Source organism: Salmo salar, chromosome ssa16 (genome assembly GCF_905237065.1).
Source record: "Salmo salar chromosome ssa16, Ssal_v3.1, whole genome shotgun sequence".
Taxonomy (NCBI): Eukaryota; Metazoa; Chordata; class Actinopteri; order Salmoniformes; family Salmonidae; genus Salmo; species Salmo salar.
This window is the reverse complement of record NC_059457.1, coordinates 23,916,023-23,942,107: the sequence shown is the minus strand read 5'-3', so window position 1 is coordinate 23,942,107 and position 26,085 is coordinate 23,916,023. Positions and strand designations below refer to the sequence as shown.

The window sequence follows — 26,085 nt, the reverse complement described above, 5'->3', positions numbered from 1 at the left end:
TTCGAGGACAGTCAGATTTATTTGCACATGCCTCACTGTGAAGTCATCATAACAGCCGACAGCACCACGGTGTTAAGTCAAAAGATTTTCTAGTTGGTAAGCTCCTTTGGGTCAATCAGGATCAGTTCGCCACTGGAAACCAAATTAGACTTGATTCTGGATGTCTTCTGAACTGCAGCAGGAATGTCTCTCCCTGGAAAAAAACATTTTATGAGGTCAGTTGCAGAAAGAGGGACAAGACTCAAACTGTAGGGAAGGGTAGAGGGGATTTAAACTATTTGCTGGAATGGAATGCAGCCTATCAGAGAAAAGTAACTAACTCTTTCTGAAGCATCTTGGTTCACAGGTGTCTCCAAGGGATGACTGGCACACATCTGTATTACAATGGATGAACACCTGCAAGAGACAGTACAGATAGTTTTTTTTAAATGCAATAATTATCTAGCGAGATAATTACTACCCAAGAATAAATTAGAGTAGTTTAATATTTATGTAAACTATATGCTTTTATATTACTTATGTAATTGTAAGAAATAGGCCTACCAGAAAGTACCAATTGTGACCAAGCAAGCCGATACAATTTTGTTAAATCATTAATTACCAGTAATTAGTGGCAATAATTTCACAAATACCAATTGTAATAGGACAGTGAAAAGTGTTATCAAAAATCTAATGTAAGTACAGCACTTCTATTTCATGCTGTCACGTCCTGACCATAGTAAGATGTGATTTTCTATGGTAGAGTAGGTCAGGGTGTGTTTTGTGTTTTTCTATGTTTTCTATTTCTATGTTTATGTTCTAGTTTTTCTATTTCTATGTTTTTGGGGGGTTGATTGCCAATTGGAGGCAGCTGGTCCTCGTTACCTCTGATTGGAGATCATATTTAAGAATGGGTTTTTCTTCCTGGGTTTTGTGGGTGATTATATTTTGAGTAGTGTTTGTTTCTCTCTGCGTCACGGTTTGTTTTGTCAATTTCAGTTATTTATGTATTGCAAAAGTTTCACGGATTTAATAAAATGTGGAACTACAACCACGCTGCACTTTGGTCTGCTCCTTTCGACAGACGTGACACATGAATTAATTGAATAAACAGTGTTAGCATGATAATCAACAACATCAATGTAGTTGTTTCAACCCTCTTATTATGATTAATTTGAACTCTATGGTTCCAGTAGAATTAGAACACAGTCATACCCTCAGAATTAAATAGAACAATATCTGTAACATAAATGTATCTCTATGGTCATACCGTCTCCCGCAGGGGGGTCATAGACATTGGATCCACAAAGGTGAACATCTTAAGGACGAAGCGCCTGTAGTGGGTTGGGAAGGACAGACCTGAAGAGGGTCCCACAGGGATGAGAGTGGTCAGGTAACGGTCATCCTGGTAAGAACATCTAATGATATGAACAGAGAGAGAGAGAGAGAGAGTGAGACGTAGACAGACAGACAGACAGAGTCATGGTCAAGTATCTTTCTGTCTGCGTCAGGGTTGGCATGCCGCATGCCATGTTACGACTCTCAATTTGCCGTTACCCCCTTTACACCAGCAAATACATTGATCAAGGCAATGAGATGACACATTGGTTTTGATAATAAAGAGGTATTTTTTAAGTGAATAACTCCAAGAGCTGCTGAACATTTTCCTCATCTTCACAAGGAACGGCAGAACAGTAACTGGACGAAACAGTTACTAAAATGTTTACTACTTCTACCTATTCAGATATTTACCCATCAATGAGAAGGTCCCACTGGGGCAGGCTTTGAGGGTTTGGGGTTGTGGTAGCCCAGCAGCGACCCAGGGTCAGCACAATGTTGGGATCTGTCCTCGCCAGGATGCGAACCTCAGTGTACACAGGATCCCTGAGGACCTTGGTGACAGGGTAGTCTGCCTCTGTGTAGTAAGAGGTGTAGGCCACGTCCTCTGTTTCAAAAGCGGAAAGATTCATTAATTCACCCATTTATTAATCCAACCAATCAATGAATATAGTGCCACATACCTTCATTACATCCCTTGGTAAGGCATCCTCCGCTGCCCAGTCTGAGCTCAACTGTGAGGGGTCCAGGATCTATCGCAGGATTTGGAGGAGGAACCGGCTTCACGTCAATAACCACAGCCACAATGGTGCTGCCCTTATATCTGCACTGGAATGTTAGACTGGGAAGAAATGGCGTGTGGTCAGACATCTTGAAGGTGTCTGAGAGACTTTAAAGCCGGACATATAAGGTGATGACTAAAGATCCCATTGCTTATTTAACAATAAAAATTGTGTTAACTCCAGTGTTTTGTTAAAATTTCCAACCAGGGGCCTCACTTATCGAAGGTGAATGCACACAAAAGAGACTCTAAACCTTGTGTTCGCCAGTTTTCCCATAAAGGTTGGCATTTATCCTTGTTGACAGGAAAGTGTGGGTATCTCCATGCAAATCTCTGACTGTGCGTACACAGTACTTAGAGCGGGTGATCAATTGTATTGCAAGCAAATATTGTTATTTTGAAGGAAATGAATGTGTACTGGAATTATAATAATGGTAGGCTAATAAGAACAGAACGTAGGCCTAATCATAACATGTATACATTTTCCATTAGTAATGTATGTTGCCCAATGTGTTTCTTTAACTTTTATTATATAGGCCTAAATTAGGTCTCTCCTTTTCTCACGTCTGGTTTATTCCCACTACACAACAAATATTAGCCTACCATTTATCCATCGCTCATTTAATAGCCAAACATGCTCGGAAGTGAAGACCGGTAGCCTATTTAAATTGGGTAGGCTACAGTATTGTTACGAATGCAACATCAAAGCCTATTTAAATTCAGAGCCTATACCAAAGCAGGATAAGCCAAATATTTAACAACAATTCGTATTTTCACAAGTGCAAAAATATAGTATGGCTCTAATTTATCAATGAAAACATGAGTATGTGCTGTGTTTGACAGTTTGAATGATCCTGATAATTTGTTGCTCAAGCTAATCCTAGAATCTCCACGTACCACAGAATTTTGTAAGAAATGTATGCACGGTTGATAAATGAGGCCCCTGGCCCCATACATAGTACACAACAATTTAAAGTGATGGTTCCTTAGGATGTTGTTGTTTTTGTGGTGTTATTATAATCATTTTGTTTTTTTATATCACCTACTCATATTGGCTGTCCCTGGTGATGGAGCCAAAGGGGCCAACCCCCACTTGATATGAAGAGGACATCCTATTCTCATAGATAATAGTATCAGTTTCCTCCTGCAATAAACACAACTATGTTGTACAGCTCATCTTTAAGAGGCAAAATCACTATAGCTTTGACAAAGAGCTTTTGTCACAATGTGGCAGCATCTTTAAACCTGAATAAACAATCAATGACATGATCATGATATGATCATTGTTGCAACCAATACACAAGATGTGATCCAATTATTTGAAGGAGAGAGGAGCTACTTCCCTGTACTGAGACTGAAGCCAGGCACAGGTGATACGTACCGTCATGACAGTTCCACATTCAGTGACTTTAAACTGGTAGATGGCGAAGACAGAAGTTGTGCCAATAGCGTTGCAGTGGGGTCCGTTTGCCCCCAGCAGGCTGATGGAGTCCAGTTCCAGGTTGGGCAGAGTGGCATCCCTGGCCACCACCACCACAAACTGGCCATCTTTGGTACACTGAACAGTCACTGGTGACAAAGAGCATAACAAAAACATGAAGTTAGTGTCCTTGAGTAAATTGGAGCATGTTGGAACATGTTGATTTTAAACTGCTTTGGATAAAGATTGTCCATATATAAGTGGAAGTGGAATCAGTGAGAGTTCATAATACAATGATTTGTTTTCTGGTGAAGTGCGATAAACAAGTTTCTCTGAGGGGGAAATACATAAAGTAAAACCGTACTGTTACAACATAGAGTTCTAGAGTAAAATGAGCATGGTCAAACACCTACCTGCTTTTCCGTAGAAGCACATCCGTCCATCAAAACAGCAGTTAATGGCCTCACAATAGGCGGCATTGATGTCAGGAAGTCCACACTGCACCTTGTGTTGGCCATCAACATCACAGCTCTGCTTTGAGCCTGGGTCAGAGGGATATTTAGGCTTCTGAGACGGCTTTTGGGGTTGGGCAGGCCACTGAGGGGGTTGAGCAGGCCACTGAGGGGGTTGGGCAGGCCTCTGAAGGGGGTTGGCAGGCCACTGCTGGGGTTGGGCAGGCCTCTGAGGGGGTTGGGCAGGCCTCTGAGGGGGTTGGGCAGGCCACTGCTGGGGTTGGGCAGGCCACTGCTGGGGTTGGGCAGGCCTCTGAGGGGGTTGGGCAGGCCTCTGAGGGGGTTGGGCAGGCCACTGCTGGGGTTGGGCAGGCCACTGCTGGGGTTGGGCAGGCCTCTGAGGGGGTTGGGCAGGCCACTGCTGGGGTTGGGCAGGCCTCTGAGGGGGTTGGGCAGGCCTCTGAGGGGTTTGGGGAGGCCATGACGGTGGTGTCTGGATGGGTGGCCACCCTGGTTTTTCCAAGAAATTCTGAGCATCACACAGCCAGCCAAGCGTGGCCACTGCCACTAGACAAACTGCACTCCACTTCATCGCAATGGCTTCGCTACAAGAACTAATCCGCAATGTTCACTGGATGCTGTGATGAGGATGAAGGAATTGCGGCCACCTTTATAATAGATGGAGTGTTGTTTACTTATTGGAAATCCGCCCCCTCTTTATCTGACCGTTCCTTTTCTGAGGGGTCAAGGTTTTAGCCAATCAAATTCCCTGGCTAATGTTCCTTTAGTAGCACACTATTCAAAACAGTTGTGTAACATTTGCGAACATCCAACATTTCGGTCATGGCCTTGAGAAAGGTCTTTGTGACCGACACGTCATGACATTGGAGGCTTTGCCAGTTCTGTCAGTATCTAATTTGCTCCTAGTTGTTGTATGTGACAATATATATATATATATTTATTTTGATAGTCAGAAACAATTCAAAATGATTTACGCATTATAAATAGATAATTAGACAATTTTGTATATATTACAGTTTTTTTTCAATCACTTTTGTGCCATTTTCACAAGTATATAGTGCATTTTCACAACTCTAAGTACAAAAATCTAAACAGATCATCAAAATGGCTTGTGGTCAAAGCTTTAAGCACAGTACAACAAACTAATTCATAAAATGACTTTTACACTGCACCAAATCACTCTTAAAATCTGCTTTTCAAAATGCAATATTCACATTACATTTGATGTTTTTTTCTTGTTATTTGTTAACAATTCATTTAACTAAACACTTAATCAAACTGCTCAAAACTGATAAATACTGAACCAAAATGATTTAGTGCATAGTTCACATATAGTTTGATAACTGCTGAACACTGTGAAGTTCTAAATTCTTACATCATTAATGTATCAATTGACAATTGACAGGGCGGCAGGTAGCCTAGCGGTTAAGAGCATTGGGCCAGTAACCGAAAGGTCGCTGGTTTCGAATCTCTGAGCTAATCAGGTGAAAAACATGTCGATGTCCCCTTGAGCAAGGCAAGGCTGGGTTTTTCACACTCAACAGTTTCACATATGTTTCAAGAATGGTCCACCACCTGAAGAACATCCAGCCAATTTGACACAACTGTGGGAATCATTGGAGTCAATATGGGCCAGCATCCCTGTGGACCGCTTCTAGAATTTATCCCAAAACGAATTGAGGCTGTTCTGAGGGCAAAAGAGGGTGCAACTCAATAGTAGCAAGGTGTTCTTAATGTTTTGTATACTCAGTGTATAGTGTAGTGTACAATGCATTTCTGAAATTCCTGGGTTGTATATACTGTTTTTTCAACCATTTTGGCACATTTTTCAGAAGTGGTATATTTTCAAAACTCTAAGTAAAAAACTCTAAACTGATAACACTTCTAATGCCCCCTATCTTATATTCAGAAGCTTCGATTGTACATTCGTTGGGGTTTCACACACCTTCACATTTAGTCGTTTATGCAAAATCAAAGTTTTCCTTGAAATACCATGTGCACCTTTTGATTAGTTACCGAAACAGCAGATAATGATAGGCTCACCATTTAGTCATTTTAACTACCATTTAATCCAATAGAATAAATTACAGGATACACATTTCAAAACTTATTTTTGAAGTGCTGAATAGAAGGAATAGTAGATATCATTTTTATACATTATTTGATTATAACTTGACATGCACACTTTTTAAAATAACTTGTGTCAAATGGCAGGTTGTGAGTATGTTGACAAATATGTCAGTCTTACAGTTTCATTATCCTTATACCATCGTGTCCCAAACTAGGGGTCGTGACCTGATGTGGGGTCACGAGCGAAACTGAAATAAAATGTATAAAATTGAGCTTGGCTGACAGAACCGGCATTAGGTCAGTAACCTCTGGTTGCCGCTAGATGTGTTTGAAATAAACAGAGCGGTTTCTGTTTTCTTCCTACAAATGTGGCTCTATCTTTTAAACTGTTTAAGCAACAAAATATTATGACCCAATCGCTGAAAGATAATATTCTCAGGAACACGTATGTGTCTTCTGTTTCCCTCTACAAGCCGCACAGGACTTGTGGACAAGACCAGGTACTAAATCAGACTGGGGGAAAAGATCATCATCAAGAGCACACAAAATGATTGCCTGATGATCTTCTGAACATTCCAATACCTTTCTGATGCATTTCAGTCACTTCAAACCATACTTCCTTCAGATTGAAATACTTTAAAAAGTACTGTAAAACTGATTTGTAATAAACTGTCATAGCCCAAATAAAAAAGTAAATATTTGCCGTTTATAACATAACATTTTTCACATGGTGGGGTTGCAAAAACATTTTAAAATCAAAATGGGGTTGCGGGCCAAAAAAACTGTTTGGGAACCCCTGCCTTATACACTACATATATAAGACAGAACCAGAAATAGGTGTATTGTAAAGCAGTTTCACAGCACTACTGTGAAAACATAGCATGTTGTTGTTTGCCATTTCTGCCCCATGCAACATTGTACAAGATCACCTTTTCTATGTGACTTGTCAACTGCCTCTCTAATTGAAATGATATACACTGCTCAAAAAAATAAAGGGAACACTTAAACAACACAATGTAACTCCAAGTCAATCACACTTCTGTGAAATCAAACTGTCCACTTAGGAAGCAACACTGATTGACAATACATTTCACATGCTGTTGTGCAAATGGAATAGACAACAGGTGGAATTATAGGCAATTAGCAAGACACCCCCAATAAAGGAGTGGTTCTGCAGGTGGGGACCACAGACCACTTCTCAGTTCCTATGCTTCCTGGCTGATGTTTTGGTCACTTTTGAATGCTGGCGGTGCTTTCACTCTAGTGGTAGCATGAGACGGAGTCTACAACCCACACAAGTGGCTCAGGTAGCGCAGCTCATCCAGGATGGCACATCAATGCGAGCTGTGGCAAGAAAGTTTGCTGTGTCTGTCAGCGTAGTGTCCAGAGCATGGAGGCGCTACCAGGAGACAGGCCAGTACATCAGGAGACGTGGAGGAGGCCGTAGGAGGGCAACAACCCAGCAGCAGGACCGCTACCTCCGCCTTTGTGCAAGGAGGAGCAGGAGCCCTGCCAGAGCCAGAAACAGACTCCATGAGGGTGGTATGAGGGCCCGACGTCCACAGGTGGGGGTTGTGCTTACAGCCCAACACCGTGCAGGACGTTTGGCATTTGCCAGAGAACACCAAGATTGGCAAATTCGCCACTGGCGCCCTGTGCTCTTCACAGATGAAAGCAGGTTCACACTGAGCACGTGACAGACGTGACAGTCTGGAGACGCCGTGGGGAACGTTCTGCTGCCTGCAACATCCTCCAGCATGACCGGTTTGGCGGTGGGTCAGTCATGGTGTGGGGTGGCATTTCTTTGGGGGGCCGCACAGCCCTCCATGTGCTCGCCAGAGGTAGCCTGACTGCCATTAGGTACCGAGATGAGATCCTCAGACCCCTTGTGAGACCATATGCTGGTGCGGTTGGCCCTGGGTTCCTCCTAATGCAAGACCAATGCTAGACCTCATGTGGCTGGAGTGTGTCAGCAGTTCCTGCAAGAGGAAGGCATTGATGCTATGGACTGGCCCGCCCGTTCCCCAGACCTGAATCCAATTGAGCACATCTGGGACATCATGTCTCGCTCCATCCACCAACGCCACGTTGCACCACAGACTGTCCAGGAGTTGGCGGATGCTTTAGTCCAGGTCTGGGAGGAGATCCCTCAGGAGACCATCCACCACCTCATCAGGAGCATGCCCAGGCATTGTAGGGAGGTCATACAGGCACGTGGAGGCCACACACACTACTGAGCCTCATTTTGACTTGTTTTAAGGACATTACATCAAAGTTGGATCAGCCTGTAGTGTGGTTTTCCACTTTAATTTTGAGTGTGACTCCAAATCCAGACCTCCATGGGTTGATAAATTGGATTTCCATTGATTATTCTTGTGTGATTTTGTTGTCAGCACATTCAACTATGTACAGAAAAAAGTATTTAATAAGATTATTTATTTCATTCAGATCTAGGATGTGTTGTTTAAGTGTTCCCTTTATTTTTTTGAGCAGTATATATTACTGTAATTCAAATAATGAGTGGATTATATTGTTATATACAACCCAGGTAAGTAGTGCATTGTACACTAAACTATATTTCCAAAATATAGCACAGAGTGACTCTTTCAATTGGAGAATGATGATGCAGTATTTATAGCCACATCCATATATTATTTGGCTGCAACATAAATTGATGTCAAATTGATGCATTATGAGGTAAAAGATAGACATTTACAGTGTTTACTAGTTATCAAACTATATACGTTAAGTAGCAAATCCAGCACTTGCAGAATAAATTAGGACAGTATTCACACCACTTGACTTTTTCCACATTTTGTTATGTTACAAAGTGGGATTCAAATGTATTTAATTGTCTTTTTTTTGTTAACAATCTACTCAAATTACCCTCTGAAAGTGTAAGAAAATGTTTAATTTGTAAATAAAAACATGAAAAAAAAAAAGTGTAAGAAACTGATTTGATAAGTATTCAACCCCTTGAGTCAATACATGTTAGAATCACCTTTGGCAGCGGTTACAGCTGTGATTTTGTTTTCTGGGTAAGTCTCGAAGAGCTTTCCACACCTGGACTGTGCAATATTTGCCCATTATTGTTTTCAAAATTATTCAAGCTTCATCAAATTGGTTGTTGATCATTGCTAGACAACCATTTTCAGGTCTTGCCATAGATTTCCAAGCAGATTCAGGTCAAAACTGTAACTCAGCCACTCAGGAACATTCACCGTCTTCTTGGTAAGCAACTCCAGTGTCGATTTGGCTTTGTATTTTAGGTTATTGTCCTGCTGACAAAGTTGTCTAGGAGCTGGTTACAGGGCGACCGTGTCTGTCGGTGGGATGTTGTTATAATCCCTCTCTAGACCAATTACCCTGAATTTAAATTCCTTATCTTCTTTCAACTCAAGCCAAACTCAACCCAACTACCTCAACTCATGGCAGATTCCAAAGACAAACTTAAAACCTCCCAACAAACTAAGAGCGGTAAATCTTAATGTCCACTGAATTCTGAAAACTTTCAGGAATTTGGGGAATTAGCTTTAACATGTAAGATATATAAAATAATACAAGAAGATGCTTTACAAATTAAAACATACCATCATAAAGACGTAAAAATAATGCATTCAATTAGTGAAAATCATAGAAAAGTAAAATTGTGTCTATCTGAACAGCATGAAATAAGGCTGAAAATGTGAAATACTCTATTCCACTCGGTAATGGCTACTGTATCATTCATTATTGTGTTATACAGTTTTTCCCCCAATTGGTTTGGAACATTGTGGGGATCAAAGCTCCATGCTCTAAAAACAATCACCAAAACAACCTTTTTATGAGATTTGGAAGCACCTAAAACACATTTGCTACTCTTTTTTAATATTCAAACAAAACCTTGTATGTAACATGCCCTTTATCTAAGTTACACATCATTTTGTCAGTTGCTTAAGTGTATAGGAATGAGTGGATCATAAAGACAGATCATCAAATCTGTTTGTAGTAGGATTAATTGTACCCATTAACGAGATGGTTGTTCCCATTTAAATGGTTTAGGTTGTCTCCTGGGACCAATTCTTCCTACTATGGCAGTCATTGTAAATGCATTTTGCGGGTGATTAAAAGTTCCAATTGCTGGATATCTTTACTTTGGCTGGATTCCAACAGGAATTAAATATCACTTTTCAAGCCAACATAATGTGACTTGCCTGATGTGGCCTGCAAACCAGGAGTTTCAGACCACAGTCTTATGGTAATACTAGGCTGTTGAGGTATAGCTTTAAGGATGATATAGTAACTTATGCACTCACTTGGTGAAGGATTAATATATATTGAATGCAACAACCATGTCTCTGCCACTAGGAAACACGGCTATGAAGGGTAAATTCCTACGTTTATAACAGGCACTCTGAGATATATGCATATATTTGCTTACATTTGCCTATATCCCAGTATGCCTTTTGAGTGAATGTTGGAATTACCACCCATGACTGTGTTTATTAGTGACAGAGAGTTTGTCATTGCATTCACCTGCATGTTAAGTGCTTATCAAGGGCTGCAGTAAAAGATATGTTGTTATGAGTGTGCTCAAATACCAGAAGGTATACCTTTTTCAGTTTTTTTTTCAGTTTACTATTGGCTGAGTCAACCAATAGTGTTGCACCTTTAACCTTCAACCTTTAACTTTCTCCAGGATCATCCGCTTTCATACCACAAGGTAAGATTAAAAACAACATGAATTATACTTCAATGGTGATATTAACCAGAGCCAAGTTGTTTTCCAAAAGTATAATTTAAATAGTAACGGCTAACTTGTGGCTATCAAAAGTTGCTGCTTAGCTTATCTGCCTGGCAAGCTATCTAGCTAGCATGGTAATGGTACAGTAAACTTACTGTAGCTCTAGCATTCATTTTCATAGGTAAGAGAACTGTCAAAGTTGATGAGATCTGAAATAGAATGCAATCTGCTAACGTTACCAAGATTAAGTTATTGCCCATTTTAGTAAACACAGTTTAGCTATTTCAGCTAGCTAAGTTTGTTAGTTATCTAGCTAACATTTGCTATCTAAACAGCTTACAGTACGGTCACACATATCATTTGGTAAAGTGAATGTAGCATTCACTTTCAATGGGGGGAGCTGTCAGAGTTTGTGTAACCTGATTTTCTTTTGACTTTTTTTTGCTAGGTAGCTATATTATTATGCCAGCTAATTTAGATAATGCCTTGATATCCATGGGATAAAATGTGACCTGATTCAGGAAACTAGGCGTATGTCGTAAGTTACAACTTCACAGTAGAGCCGTTTGAATGTAAAAAATTTATAGAAATGTATCGCGTCGTAAAATTGCATAAACCTAATGTCAAGTTAAAGTGTACTGTTTGCTAGCTAACGTTATGTGTATGTTCTCCACTTTCTGGAGGACTGAGTTTTGAAATCAGCAGAATTCGAGTATGATAGCTAACGTAAACTCACTCACTTTTGTACATCGCCTTGGTCCGTACAATTGACTTTATTTTAGCGCCACAAAAATGTAATACTTCCAGGTCTACTGTAATGTCAATACCATTGTAAAGCGCAATTTCTCCCCTTTCCAACAGAATCAATGACATGAGCTCCACGATGCCCATTTCTGCATGATTCAAGAAGGCAATGAGCTCCGTCGGGTCTTTTTAAAAATGGCGGGTGGGGAAGCGAAACTAATGCGTGATAGTGAGAAGGAGAGATGTCATGTGGGAAAACTGCTTTTTTTCACTCGATCTGTCCAACTTATCACCTTATCGCCTCTAAAATGTAAATAAAACACTATAAAGAGTTTATATAATGTGTCATTACATACCTGTTCGAAGGTTTGTGTCGAATTTGAATCGGGTTTTTAGGACGGTGCTAAAGCGATCTTCAGAAGTAAACATTGTCTTTTGAGAGTCATGATTGCTTGCAGTGACGACGCAAAAAATGACTAGGTATCCCCCTTACCCCCATCACTGTCCATTTCTTGTTTTTAAACGATGAGAGAAGTGCTACACCTGGTGGAGAGAGATTGTAAGACAGAAATAGTTGCTTTACACGTGCTGTAAGTTACGGCATGACACGTCACGATGTAACGGTGGGTCAGTTTTTTCAACTTTTCTCCAATACTATAGATCCATTACCATGTCGATCAACGCTTCAATAAAAACATAGCTCACACCCCAGATTTTGAAGTCAACACAGTTGCTACAGTCTCATTAGTTTTCTTTGCGCCTTGTTTGAATTTCGCGGTTGCGCACATTTGTAGGGAATGGGGTGAGTTTACCTTAAGGAGATGGAGAAGACATCAGTCTGGATTACATCTTCAAACTAAGGGCAACCATGCATGGCATCAGACAGGAGACACGTCCAACCATGATGTATATGGGTAAGATAGTCTAGCTAGCTACATTTTCAGATATTAAACGTTTCTAATTTTGACAGAAAGTGGTTTCATTTCAAGTGTACTGTTAGTTAACATTAGCTGGCTGGGTCGCTAGCTAATGTTATGTGTATGATCTTATTCTTCGTATCTCAGACACATTTGCTTGACTAGTTGTAGCCATAGAACCTGGATGGTTAGCTACCTGCAGATTCATGCAGGGTAGTAACGTCATGAGTTGGGATTATGGTCCATTGTTTCGCTAGTTAGCTAGCTCCATGTCTTAACAAAAGACTCCACTGAAGCAAGTATCCATTTCAATGCAACTGTTGATAGACGCAGAATCTGGTAAATTCGCTCTGGCTATCTACTCCGATTTCAGACCACAGGTAAGATAGTCTAGCTAGCTACATTTTCAGATATTACGCGTTTCTAATTTTGACAAGGTATTTTCATTTCAAGTTAGTGTACTGTTAGCTAGCTAAGTAACGTTAGCTGGCTGGCTCGCTAACCAACATTAATTCATGCGTTGGGATTAATTGTTCACCTAGTTAGCTATCTAGATATATTTCTTAGCAAAAGTGTGCCAGAGCGCAGAATAAGTGATTAATTTTTAATCCTAAACACCAGTTGAATATGTCCAGTGTCAGTAAACGTAGGCAACAAAGTGTAATTCAATTGTGGCCAGCAGCACAGTTACAGTCACCAACGCTCTGGATAACATGAAAACGGCCAAACCAGCTCTGCTAGGGTGAGTAAAATGGTCAGAGTGGTGTGTTCTGTCATTGTGTCTGGAAGTAGCTAGCCAATGTTAGCCAGTTAGCTTGGGTGCTTGACTGTAGTTGTGAGGTCAGAGCTTTCGGATCAACCCTACTTATTGGCCAGAGCGTCCATTGTGCGCTCTGAACGCGAAACGCTCTGCGTTTACGAATGGACTATCTGACAGCACACCAAGATAACATAACAGCCTAACCAGCTCTGCTAGGGCGAGTAATGTTTAGTGAGCTGTTCTCTCTCTCTTAATTGTCTGGAAGTAGCTGGCAAGTTAGTACAGAACGCTCGGATCAACCCTTAAAGAGATGGGTGGCGATAAGGCTTAACCTCTGTGAACAATGCTGAATAGGTGTAGACAAAGAAGGGATCTCCAATAGTAGTACCAAAACATTGAAAGACGGTTTTCTCAAAAGTGAGTTTACAAATTGATCAACTTTCAAAGCAGAATTACTTTCCCATTGTGTCCTCAAATGCAGTGTATGATATACTGTTTTGTAGCTCTCAGTCTCTACATTTATGCAATGTAAAAAACAGAAATTCAAATGTTGCTACTTAAGACAGAATCCAGGTGGTGAGTTACAAATGTGTTATAAACATCTAGCCATAGCGAACATTACCTATATATCTATTTATTTGTTTATTAATTAAAATCAGTCAGTCCATGATATAGCCTATATAGCTGATAGAGCCTAAATTGACACATTTGCCATGATGCTTGATTAGCATACTTGCTTGAACTCTGACAAATTTCCCAATAACATCATGTATTCTTGTAGGCTGACTCTATTATCCAATTTTACATTAGGTTTGCTATGTATTTCTAATTGTTATTGTGGTAGTGTGATACATTCATCCTGTTTGTTTCAGATGTCTAAAAAGCCCCATAAGCCCCATAAGCCCCATAAGGGAGTGCGTACAATTGCCACCACAGGGGTTTGGCCTGCCGATGCGGGCAACAGGTGGTATGACCTTTCATAGGTATCTATTATGACAAGAGATGATGGCAAAACATGCATAGGCCTATGATATTTGAACTTTGTGTTCCTCTAGAAAACATACTGTACTACTAGAACTACCTGTCATTAAATGTAGGCCTTTACTACTAATGAACAGCAACTTTATTATAATAATTGGCCATCAAATTGTCATTGCAACAAAGAGACTATTCACAGTGTCAAAGTCCCAAGCTGTGATCTTGTCCACCAATCACAACAGGTTAAGGGAAGTTCCAGAGAGAGCTAGATTTCATCACCCTTTGACACTGTGGGGGATGGATAGTGGGGTTAGCTGGTTGAAAGAGCTGTGAGATGATGAACTCACCAGCAGGGGACTTCCTAACACAGGCTTCCTTATTTATTGTTACAGATAGAGAATTGTCAAATGCAGGTCTGTGGACAACTCTCCTCGGGGGGCTTCAGAGATGATGCGTTTGTGGATTTCACCCCCAGAAGTTAGGAGTTAAAATGAATAAAGTTAACAGGCTAAAACAACATGTATTCTCTTTTCTGATTGACTGAAATGAGATACCGTGTTGTAGTGTTGTCGCTGTATTTTCCCCCTATATTTTAAGCAGGTCTCTACCAGTGGATCTACTGGACAAGTACCTACAGCTCCACCAGCGCCTGTGTCTGCTGTTCAGGCTCCTTCATTGAGGACTGCATTGAATTTGTCAATGGTAAATATTACATTTGTTGTCACATTATTTTTCCTAAACTACTATGGCTCTGCTGCCATGATAGAACACTGACTCAGATTATCCTTTTGACAGGTGAATTGGTTTCCTCCTCGGTTCATCGGGACTTAGGTTTTACTCTCTCTTTTGCAGGTTTAATAAGCAAATGTTTTGGGGGCTCATATGTCTGCAGCAAGACCAAACCTTAACTTGGCAAGGAAGCTTGCTCAGCCAAATACAATACAGGCTAATCTGTCAAAAGATTGGTTTGTATTGATAATCTGTTTCCACAACAGTATAACTTTAAATAATCTTAATGCAACTACATATTTGTTACAGACACAACATGTCCGTAGCCCGGCCAAGTTGTCTACAGCCTTTGTGAGTGTCCCCACTCTTCCACCGGCCTCTGTGAGGGCCTCATCCCTTTTCTGGCCTCTGTGAGGGCCCCCACCCCTACTCGGCATCTGCGAGTGCCCAAATCCCTGCAATGCTGTCAAGAAGTTACATTTTACCTACTACACCATGCACTGTTGTCATTTTAGAACTACAGTGCCTTCCGAAAGTATTCACAGCCCTTGACTTTTTCCACATTGTGCTGTGTTACAGCCTAAATTTAAAATTGATAAAATGTAGATTTTGTGTCACTAATCTACACACAATACCCAGACACAACAGTGGTAGGCCTGATCACCGACAACGACGAGACAGCCTATAGGGAGGAGGTCAGAGACCTGGCCGGGTGGTGCCAGAATAACAACCTATTCCTCAACGTAACCAAGACTAAGGAGATGATTGTGGACGACAGGAAAAGGAGGACCGAGAATGCCCCCATTCTCATTGACGGGGTATAGTGGAGCAGGTTGAGAGCTTCAAGTTCCTTGGTGTCCACATCAACAACAAACTAGAATGGTCCAAACACACCAAGACAGTCGTGAAGAGGGCACGACAAAGCCTATTCCCCCTCAGGAAACTAAAACGATTTTGCATGGGTCCTGAGATCCTCAAAAGGATCTACAGCTGCAACATCAAGAACATCCTGACTGGTTGCATCACTGCCTGGTACGGCAATTGCTCGGCCTCTGACCGCAAGGCATTACAGAGGGTAGTGTGTATGGCCCAGTACATCACTGGGGCTAAGCTGCCTGCCATCCAGGACCTCTACACCAGGTGGTGTCAGAGGAAGGCCCTAAAAATTGTCAAAGACCCCAGCCACCCCAGTCATAGACTGTTCTCTCTACTACCGCATGGCAAGTGGTACCGGAGTGCCAAGTCTAGGACAAAAAGGCTTCTCAACAGTTTTTACCCCAAGCCATAAGACTCCTGAACAGGTAATCAAATGGCTACCCGGACTATTTTGTCAGGTTCGTCGTAAGAAGTGGACCAAAACGCAGCGGGGATATGAATACTCATCTTCTTTTATTAGATGGAAACCAAAACAAAACACTATTACAAAAACAACGACGAAAAACAGTCCTGTAAGGCTCACAGCTATACACGGAACAACTACCCACAAAACCCATGGAAAAATACCCCTACTAAATAGGACCTTCAATTAGAGGCAACGAGGAACAGCTGCCTCCAATTGAAGGTCAGCCCAATAAACTAAACATAGAAATATAAGAACTAGAACAAACATAGGAATATATTAACATAGATCATAACCCCCAAAAAAAAAACACACAAAACAAACACACCCCTGCCACGTCCTGACCAACTACAATAACAAAATTACCCCTTTTCTGGTCAGGACGTGACAGTACCCCCCCCCCAAAAGGTGCAGACACCGAATGCACCTTAACCATAAGACAAACAAAAACCCCACAACAAAAACCCAAAACTACAGGGAGGGAAGGGAGGGTGGCCACCATCACCGACGGTTCCTGTGCAAACACCCCCCCTTCCCCAATACTCCCCCCTACGGAGGTGGCTCTGGTTCTGGCCCTAGTCCCCAACCTAACCTGTCCACCCCTGCTGAAGGCTCAGGGCTAAGGCACGTCGCTGGAGACCTCGGGCTGAGCCGCGTCTCTGGAGACCTCGGACTGGAGGGCGACTCTGGCTGCGCCGGTTCCGGACTGGAGGGCGACTCTGGCTGCGCCGGTTCCGGACTGGAGGGCGACTCTGGCTGCGCCGGTTCCGGACTGGAGGGCGACCCTGGCTGCGCCGGTTCCGGACTGGAGGGCGACTCTGGCTGCGCCGGTTCAGGACTGGGGGCCGTCTCTGTCGGTTCCGGACTGTGGGCCCTCGCGGACTTGGCCGCTGCCGGTTCGGGACTGGGGGCCGTCTCTGTCGGTTCCGGACTGTGGGCCGTCTCTGTCGGTTCCGGACTGTGGGCCGTCGCCGGAAGCACTGGACGGGGCAGTGTCGCCGGAAGCTCTAGACAGGGCACTGTTGCCGGAGACTCTAGACGGGGCACTGTCGCCGGAAGCAATAGACGGGGCACTGTCGCCGAAACTCTAGACGGGGACTGCGAACTAAAGGCCTGGTGCATGGGGCTGGCTTTGGAGACACCAGACTAGGGACGCACACCACAGGGCTAGTGCGAGGAGCAGGAACAGGACGTACTGGACTGGGCTGACGCACTGGAGGCCTGGTGCGTGGGGCTGACTTTGGAGGCGCCAGACTGGTGACACGCACCTCCAGGCTAGTGCGAGGAGCAGGAACTGGATACACGGGGCCTTGACTACGCACTGGAGGTCTAGAGCGCACAACCTGCACAACCCGTTCTGGCTGGATTGTTACCATAGCTCGGCACAGGCGGAGTGCTGGCACAGGGCGAACTGGGCTGTGCTGAAGCATGATGGCTGCTGTGCGTATTTCCACATAGCTCGGTGACTTCATGATCCGTTGCTCCCCATAATAAGCACAGGGAGTTGGCTCAGGTCTACGACCTGACTTAGCCATACTACCCGTGTGCCCCCCCAAACATTTTTTTGGTGCTGCCTCTCGGGCTTCCTTGCCAGCCGTGTTCCCGCATAACACTCCCGGTCCTCTCCAGCCTTCCTCCATGGTCCTTCTCCAGCTAGTATCTCCTCCCAGGTCCATGACTCCCTATAGCTCCTTTGCTGCTCCTTTCTCCGCTGCTTGGTCCTGGTTTGGTGGGTAGTTCTGTTAGGTTCGTCGTAAGAAGTGGACCAAAACGCAGCGGGGATATGAATACTCATCTTCTTTTATTAGATGGAAACCAAAACAAAACACTATTACAAAAACAACGACGAAAAACAGTCCTGTAAGGCTCACAGCTATACACGGAACAACTACCCACAAAACCCATGGAAAAATACCCCTACTAAATAGGACCTTCAATTAGAGGCAACGAGTAACAGCTGCCTCCAATTGAAGGTCAGCCCAATAAATGGAACATAGAAATATAAGAAATAGAACAAACATAGAAATATATTAACATAGATCATAACCCCCAAAAAACGAAACACACAAAAACAAACACACCCCTGCCACGTCCTTACCAACTACAATAACAAAATGACCCCTTTTCTGGTCAGGACGTGACATATTTGCATTGTGTGTTCCCCCCAACCCCTCTTTTTACGCTGCTGCTACTCTCTGTTTATCATATATGCATAGTCACTTTAACTATACATTCATGTACATACTACCTCAATCAGCCTGACTAACCGGTGTCTGTATGTAGCCTCGCTACTGTATATAGCCTTGCTACTGTATATAGCCTGTCTTTTTACTGTTGATTTATTTCTTTACTTACCTATTGTTCACCTAATAAATTATTTGCACTATTGGTTAAAGCCTGTAAGTAAGCATTTCACTGTAAGGTCCACACCTGTTGTATTCGGCACGTGACAAATAAACTTTGATTTGAATGTCAAAAGGGAATTGCTGTATGTTTTTAGACATTTTTTCAAATTAACAAAACATTTAAAGCTGAAACGTCTTGAGTCAATAAGTATACAACCTTTTTGTAATGCAAGCCCAAATAACTTCACGAGTAAAAATTTGCTTAACAAGTCAGATAATAAGTGTCTTGGACTAACTCTTTGTGCGTTTAATGGTGTTTAACATAATTGTTTTATGACTACCCCATCTCTGTACTCCGCACATGCAATGATCTGCGTATTCAATCTGCGCAGTCGAGCAGTGGATTTCAAGCACAGATTCAACGACAAGGGAAGTTGTCTTATGCCTCGTGAAGAAGGGCACCTATTGATAGATGGGTAAAAAAGCAGAAATTGAATATCCCTTTGAGCATGGTGAAGTTAATAATTATACTTTGGATGGAGTATCAATGCACCCAGTCACTACAAAGATACAGGAGTCCTTCCTAACTCGGTTGACAGAGAGGAAGGAAACCACTCAGGGATTTCACCATTTTATACTTTATTTAACTAGGCAAGTCAGTTAAGAACAAATTCTTGTTTTCAATGAGGAACAGTGGGTTAACTGCCTTGTTCAGTGGCAGAATGACAGATTATTACCTTGTCAGCTCGGGGATTTGATCTTGCAACCTTTCGGTTACTAGTCCAATGCTCTAACCACTAGGCTACCTGCCGCGTGAGGCCAATGGTGATTTTAAATGAATCAATCAAATGTATTTATAAAGCCCTTTTTAAATCAGCAGATGTCACAAAGTGCTTATACAGAAACCCAAACTAATACCCCAAACAGCAAGCAATGCAGATGTAGAAGCACGGTGGATAGGAAAAACTCCCTAGAAAGGAAGGAATCTAGGAAGAAACCTAGAGAGGCCAGTTCTCTTATGGCTGTGCCGTGTGGAAATGATAAAAGTACATGGCCATTAAGGCCAGATTGTTCTTCAAGGTATTCAAACGTTTATAGATGACCAGCAGGGTCAAATAATAATCATAATCCTTTTGAACCAGTTGCAGAGTTAAATGGCTGTGATAGGATAAAACTGAGGATGGATCAACAACATTGTAGTTACGCCACAATATTAACCTAAATGACAGAGTGAAAAGAAGGAAGCTTGTACAGAATAAAACATATTCCAAAACATGCATCCTGTTTAAAATAAGGCACTAAAGAAAAACTACAAAAAATGTGGCAAAGAAAGTAACTTTTTGTCCAGAATGCAAAGCGTTATGTTTGGGGCAAATCCAACACAACACATCACTGAGTGCCATTCTTCATATTTTCCAGCATGGTGGTGATTGCATCATGTTATAGGTATGTTTGTCATCGGAAAGGACTAGGGAGTTTTTCAGGATAAAAAGAAAAGGAATAGAGCTAAGTACAGACGCAGTCGTAGAGAAAAACCTGGTTCAGTCTGCTTTCCAAAAGTGGGAGACAAATCCACCAGCAGGACAATAAAATACAATGCCAAATATACACTGGAGTTACTTACCAAGACAACACTGAATGTTCCTGAGTGGCCTTAGTTACAGTTTTGACATAAATTGGCTTGTAAATCTTGAAAGTCTATGGCAAGACTTGAAAATGGTTGTCTAGCAATGATCAACAACCAACTCGACAGGGCTTGAATAATTTTTTGATTCAATATGCACAGCACTTCATAATTTTCTGAAATGGAATGAACTGTGCCTGATACTGATTCCAAAGAATTGCCCCAAACCTCAACAGGGGGCTTGAAATTATATTTATGTAGATGTTTCAGGAAGCAATTTACACGGGAATGACATGTGTCTACATGTGCTGGACCATCAAGCACATCACAAGAGAACAACTGTGTTACTATGCCTGGTGTTAGCTTTACTTCTTTGAATGTGTGGTAGGCCCCTCTGTCTGTCAGTGGCGAACCACTTTGCAAGTACACATTATCAAAAACTTCTACTTTGATCAGTGCTTATAACCTCTCCCTGCATGTCTACCTTACCATGTTGTTCTGTCAGCTGTACAATGGTGAGATCATTGTTTGGATACATCAATGTGAAGACACTATACATATCATTCCTATCTTCACTTGCTATGACAAACATCTGTTTAGGGGGCAGGCGAATAATGTCTGAGCTCAATACAAATTCAACACTGGTCAGATCCTTATTCTCACTCTGATCAATGGCATGTAAGTACTTGGTAACATCAGAACCTACAGTGTACATGTATGTCGTCTCTCATGACCCCCTGCATGACCCCCTACATGTATGTCGTCCCTCATGACCCCCGGCCAGACCATGCTCTTAGCCTCTTGGGCAGTTAAAACCTCTCAGTAACTGAACTGAGATGCTGTGATTGTTGGTCTTCTGTTTAACCAGACATTGTAGAGTCTTCTGATGACTGTGATGGGGAAGAAACGGCGATCAACAGTGTTGCTGTCACGGAAGAAGATGACTGAGTTTTGAAATCAGTGGAATGCCTGGTGGAAGCAGAGTATGAAAAGGAGATTAATACAATTCTGGCATTTGATTGCAAAATGCGGTGGGAGACGAAAAAAGAGAAGACAGAAGGCTGTTGTATAAAACACCTGTCTCCAGATTACATCTTCAAACTAAGGCCAACCATGGCATCCGTAACAGAGAGGGAGAAAGATCTGATGATTCTTATAGAATTGCACGCAGTCAGTTTGAATCAGAGTGACTTTACACAACAAGCCAAGCAAACTGTACAAACAAAACGGACACGACACAGGACATCTTATTTAATGAAAGGGGTTGCAGTCTGCCGTAAAACATTTGGGTAAGAGTCAAGCTACATTTTCAAATATTATCCGTTACAAATTTTGTCAGAAAGACGTTTTCATTGCAAGTTAAAGTGATTGTTAGATAGCTGGCTCACCTGTTAATGTATGATCTGTGTGGTAATATTATTTTTTATCTCAGAAATTCATTTGCATTGCTAGTTTTAGCCTAATGTTAGTTAGCTAACTAACATTGAACCTAGTTGGTTAGCTTTAGCTAGCTATGCCAATCGATTTGTTTTGCTATGGGTTGGGATTATAGCTAATTGTTTAGCCATCTAGCTAACTACATGTCTAAATAAAAGACTCCACTTCGCGAGATGATTACATGACCCATCAAGTTAGCCAGTTGTGTCTGGCGGTGATAACGGCCATCTATTGTATAATAATAATGCTAATATATTTATATCTGGAATTTGTCTTTCAGCATCAGTAGAACACGTCTGACTCCTCCAACAGCCATACAAAGAGAATGGTCTAATGCTTCCCATTAAAAAGAGAGCAGGCACAAGCAATCACAGGTTACACCTGAAGCATAAGGACTTGCAGTGAATTGTGAACTTCATGAACAACTATGCAGAGGATAATACAATAGTATTACCAGGACGCCACCCAGGACACAAACACCTGTGGAAAGCTGCTGCCATCTCATGTGACAAAAGCAGCAGTGTGGCGTCTCTATAAGGAATTGATGACAACACTTGAATAAAACATAAACACCACATCTTTTGATTATTTAATTTACCTCCAACATGATTGGCACTACTTTTATTGATCTCACATTGTTTGTGTATTTTTCATAGGTACGTGTAGTCGTCTGTCTTCCTTCAGGAATCTGTAGAGAAAATTGCTGCCCTACATCTCAAGCACTAAGCCGGAGGAACAACTATCAAATGAAATAACAAAAAATTGTCACATGCGCAGAATACAACAGGTGTAGACCCTACCGTGAAATGCTTACTTACAATCCGGTAACCAACAATGTCGTTTTAAGAAAATAGGGTTAAGAAAATATTCAGTAAAAAAAGAAAAAAAGAACACAATATCAGGTCTTCAGATTTGCCAATCTGACAGAAGCTGTTAAATCAGTCAAGCTGAAGAAGCAAGAGCAGCATATCCTGCTTGTTCAGAGTGAGCAGTCTGTCTACCCAAAGATGGTTGCTGACTGCAAAATCATTTGTAAACACCTGCAGTTGTCTCTGGGGGGCCCTATTGAACCAACAAGCAAAGACATCAGGATGCATTACAGCTTTGATTTTACTGAACAAGTGTAACGGCCGTCGTCAGAATTAGACCAAGTTGCAGCAGAGGATGTGTTCATCATTAGAATTTTAATTCAAAAAAGAGAACACTTTATAAAAACGAAACAAAAACGACCAGAAACAGTCCTGTCAGGAAACACACTGAACAGAAACAATTACCCACAAAACCCAAAGGAAAAACATGCTCCTTATGTGTGACTCCCAATCAGCAACAACGAACTTCAGCTGTGCCTGATTGGGAGCCACACACGGCCCAAAACAAAGAAATACAAAAACATAGAAAAAGGAACATAGAACGCCCACCCAATGTAACACCCTGGCCTAACCAAAATAAAGAACAAAAACCCCTCTCTATGGCCAGGGCGTTACAACAAGTAAGCAACATATCCTCCTTTATACTGATTGAGGACCTTATTACTGATGAATGTGTTTGTTTTTTATGACCATGTTTTTCTTTCTGCTTGCATTTTGTGCTTATATTAATGTGTGTGTTTTCTGTAATTTATGTAATTCATGGCTCAACTGTAAAAGAGAACGGGGTCTCAGTATGACTCCCTGATAAAAAAAATATAAATCAATCAAAACGATTAAATCAATTTCAGAATAAGGCTGTAACATAACAACATGTGGAAAAAGTAAAGGGGTCTAAATACTTTCCGAATGCACTGTAAGTGTGAGCCAGACTAGTAATTAACTAGTGATTAGCACAAGTCCTCATATTCTAAAATCAAATTATTTCTCTAACAGGTTGGGACCAACATGGTTGAGTACCTGCACCAGGCGGAGGTGACCAGACCCTACCCATTTGTGTTGGCTCTTGGGGCCTGCTCACAGTCATTAGTGGACCGGCATTGGAGCAAGGTACACTGCTTGGGGAACAGGATGTGTGCTTCAAGTCCTATTATGTGTTTATCAACTTTCCCACTGTGCCTCAGCATGGGAATTCCTACAGACCACAGTGTATGGAACAGAGTCCCCTGCAGTAAGACTGTTGAGAGCATGTCTTTTTTTACACTGAACAATATTGGATAGGCATCTCCTCTTGTATGTAGTGTGAAAAGTGACAGAAGGAAGCACAGCCTTCCAGCTGATGTGTTCCTTGAATAACAGTTTTTTTCTGAATGCTTAAACACTAACAGTGATTCTTGAAGCATTATCTCTGAAACCATTAACACGTCTAGCCAATGCATTTACCAAGAGTGCCAAACTGAATGCATGTTCTCTGCTTTACACTGAGTTTGTAATTTTGTAACACACTTTTTGCAAAACTGTAAACACAACTCACTGCTTTACACTCAGTTTGCAATTTAATAACACACTTCTAGCAAAACTGTAAACATTGGTCTCTACATTGCAACACTATTTTGCCTTTTGTTGTTTGAGGAGTGTTAGAACATTTTGAGAATAAAAAAACTAACTTTTTCCCCTTATTTGTATTGATAGTGTGTTATTTTTGGAATACACATCCATACGTTACACATTTGGATATCTGTGTGTATGTGTGTGTTTATTACATGTATGACAAAACTTTATTGCAAACTGCTATGCCCTGCACACAGAAAAAGCAAAAGCCACAAGTGTTTTTCATTTATACTTTCAGTGCGAAGTTGGTGCTTCGTGTGCTTATTCAAATGATGGTTTGTGTGTACTGTATTGACGCAAAAACACAATTTTTTAAAAGAGTTTGAAGAGTTTTGCAAGAATTGTTTGCTTTTGCAAGAGAAGTATGTTTTGCTGTTTTGATGTAAGGTTTTGTGGTTAGTGTGTCGAGTTTTGCAAAAATAGCCTATAGTTTCAAAGATAGTGCCTAAGCAATCAGAACAAACTGTAATAGATCAATGACCCATGAGTGTCTCATTCCAATGCTAATATGCTCTTAAGGCACTATTTATAGCTCTGGTAAACTGACTTTTAGTTGTTTTTTATGTATTTGGGCCTGCTTTTTGCCTACAGTATGGTATGTGACAAGTTTGCCTTTAGTTCAACTACTGAAGCGCATTCTGGTACGCTTTCATTCTATCACAACAATTTATTTTAAAAACAAATGTTACATTTTAGGGATGGTGAAAAGTTCTTCATGAATGAAATACAGTTATTATGTAATGAGTCATTAGTCCATGTTCTTAGTAGAGTGACCTTCAAATGTAATATTTTATACTTGTTCCGTGTAACAATGTTTTAACTTGACGATTATATATGGCAAAACAGAATGGTGTGTGTGTGTGCGCGCTGTAACCTAAGATAGCTGAAATGGCAAGATGGCGATGACAGAGATGGTCACCTCGCTTCTAGTCCTTAGGAAACTATGCCGTATTTAGTTTTATTTCTGACATTGTTAGCACAGAAAATCATCACGCCGACAGAAATAAACATCTCTCTGGGAAGAAGAAGGGCGGGGGTGTATGCTTCATGATTAACAACTCATGGTGTAATCATAACAACATACAAGAACTCAAGTCCTTTTGTTCATAACCCTCCTCCATTGTCATTTTAGATCATTTGGCAATACGTCCAACTGGCCTTACAACTGCAGACCACGTGTAACCATGCCAGCCCAGGAACTCCACATCCGGCTTCTTCACCTGCAGGATCGTCTGACACCAGCCACCCGGAGAGCTGATGACACTGAAGAGTATTTCTGTCTGTAATTTTGTTTGGGCCTGGCTCCCCAGTGGGTGGGCCTATGCCCTCTCAGGCCCACCCATGGCTGCACCCCTGCCAAGTCATGTGAAATCCAAAGATTAGGACCTAATTAATTTATTTCAATTGACTTGTTTCCTTATATGAACTGTAACTCAGTAAAATCTTTGAAATTGTTGCGTGTTGCGTTTATATTTCTGTTCAGTATGTTTTATTACTCTGCCATTTTTAAAGTTTTTAATGCTCCCCTCTGTCCTTTACTTGTCCTAAATACATCTATATAACACATTGATGTTGTCAGAATCAGCATATCACAAACAGAACTAGAGTTATAAGCAGTTTTAGGAGGGCGTGTCATTTTTTTATGGTTTTCCCTTTTGCCCCTTCTCTCAACAGTAGGGCATGCTACACTAATTCTCCCGAACATTGGAATGTGCAGTTCATAATCACCTGATAATTGCCTCAAAACAGATCCTAAACTATTCCCGAAACTAATTTCACACTTATAACAGCTTCAATAAATTAAGTAAAGTATGATAGGGGAGAATGGGTGAGTTGATGAGCAAGGGGAAGCATACTTATGTAATCACCAATAGTGATAGAAGAACAGGAAATTCCATTCTATTGCATTGGTATATTTACATTTACATTTACATTTAAGTCATTTAGCAGA

At 41.5% G+C, this 26,085-nt stretch overlaps 1 protein-coding gene across 1 annotated transcript; it reads right to left on the bottom strand.

The window, feature by feature from the left end:
- LOC106573520 (zona pellucida sperm-binding protein 4) lies at positions 1-4,637 on the bottom strand. Its single transcript, XM_014148639.2, has 8 exons — positions 3,932-4,637; positions 3,480-3,667; positions 3,145-3,242; positions 2,001-2,158; positions 1,732-1,924; positions 1,250-1,397; positions 321-396; positions 1-193 (listed from the first exon to the last, which is right to left on the bottom strand). Exons 1-8 carry the CDS (start codon positions 4,560-4,562, stop codon positions 90-92), a joined length of 1,596 nt encoding a protein of 531 aa, XP_014004114.2. The 5' UTR covers positions 4,563-4,637; the 3' UTR covers positions 1-89.
- Positions 4,638-26,085: the final 21,448 nt, after the last annotated feature.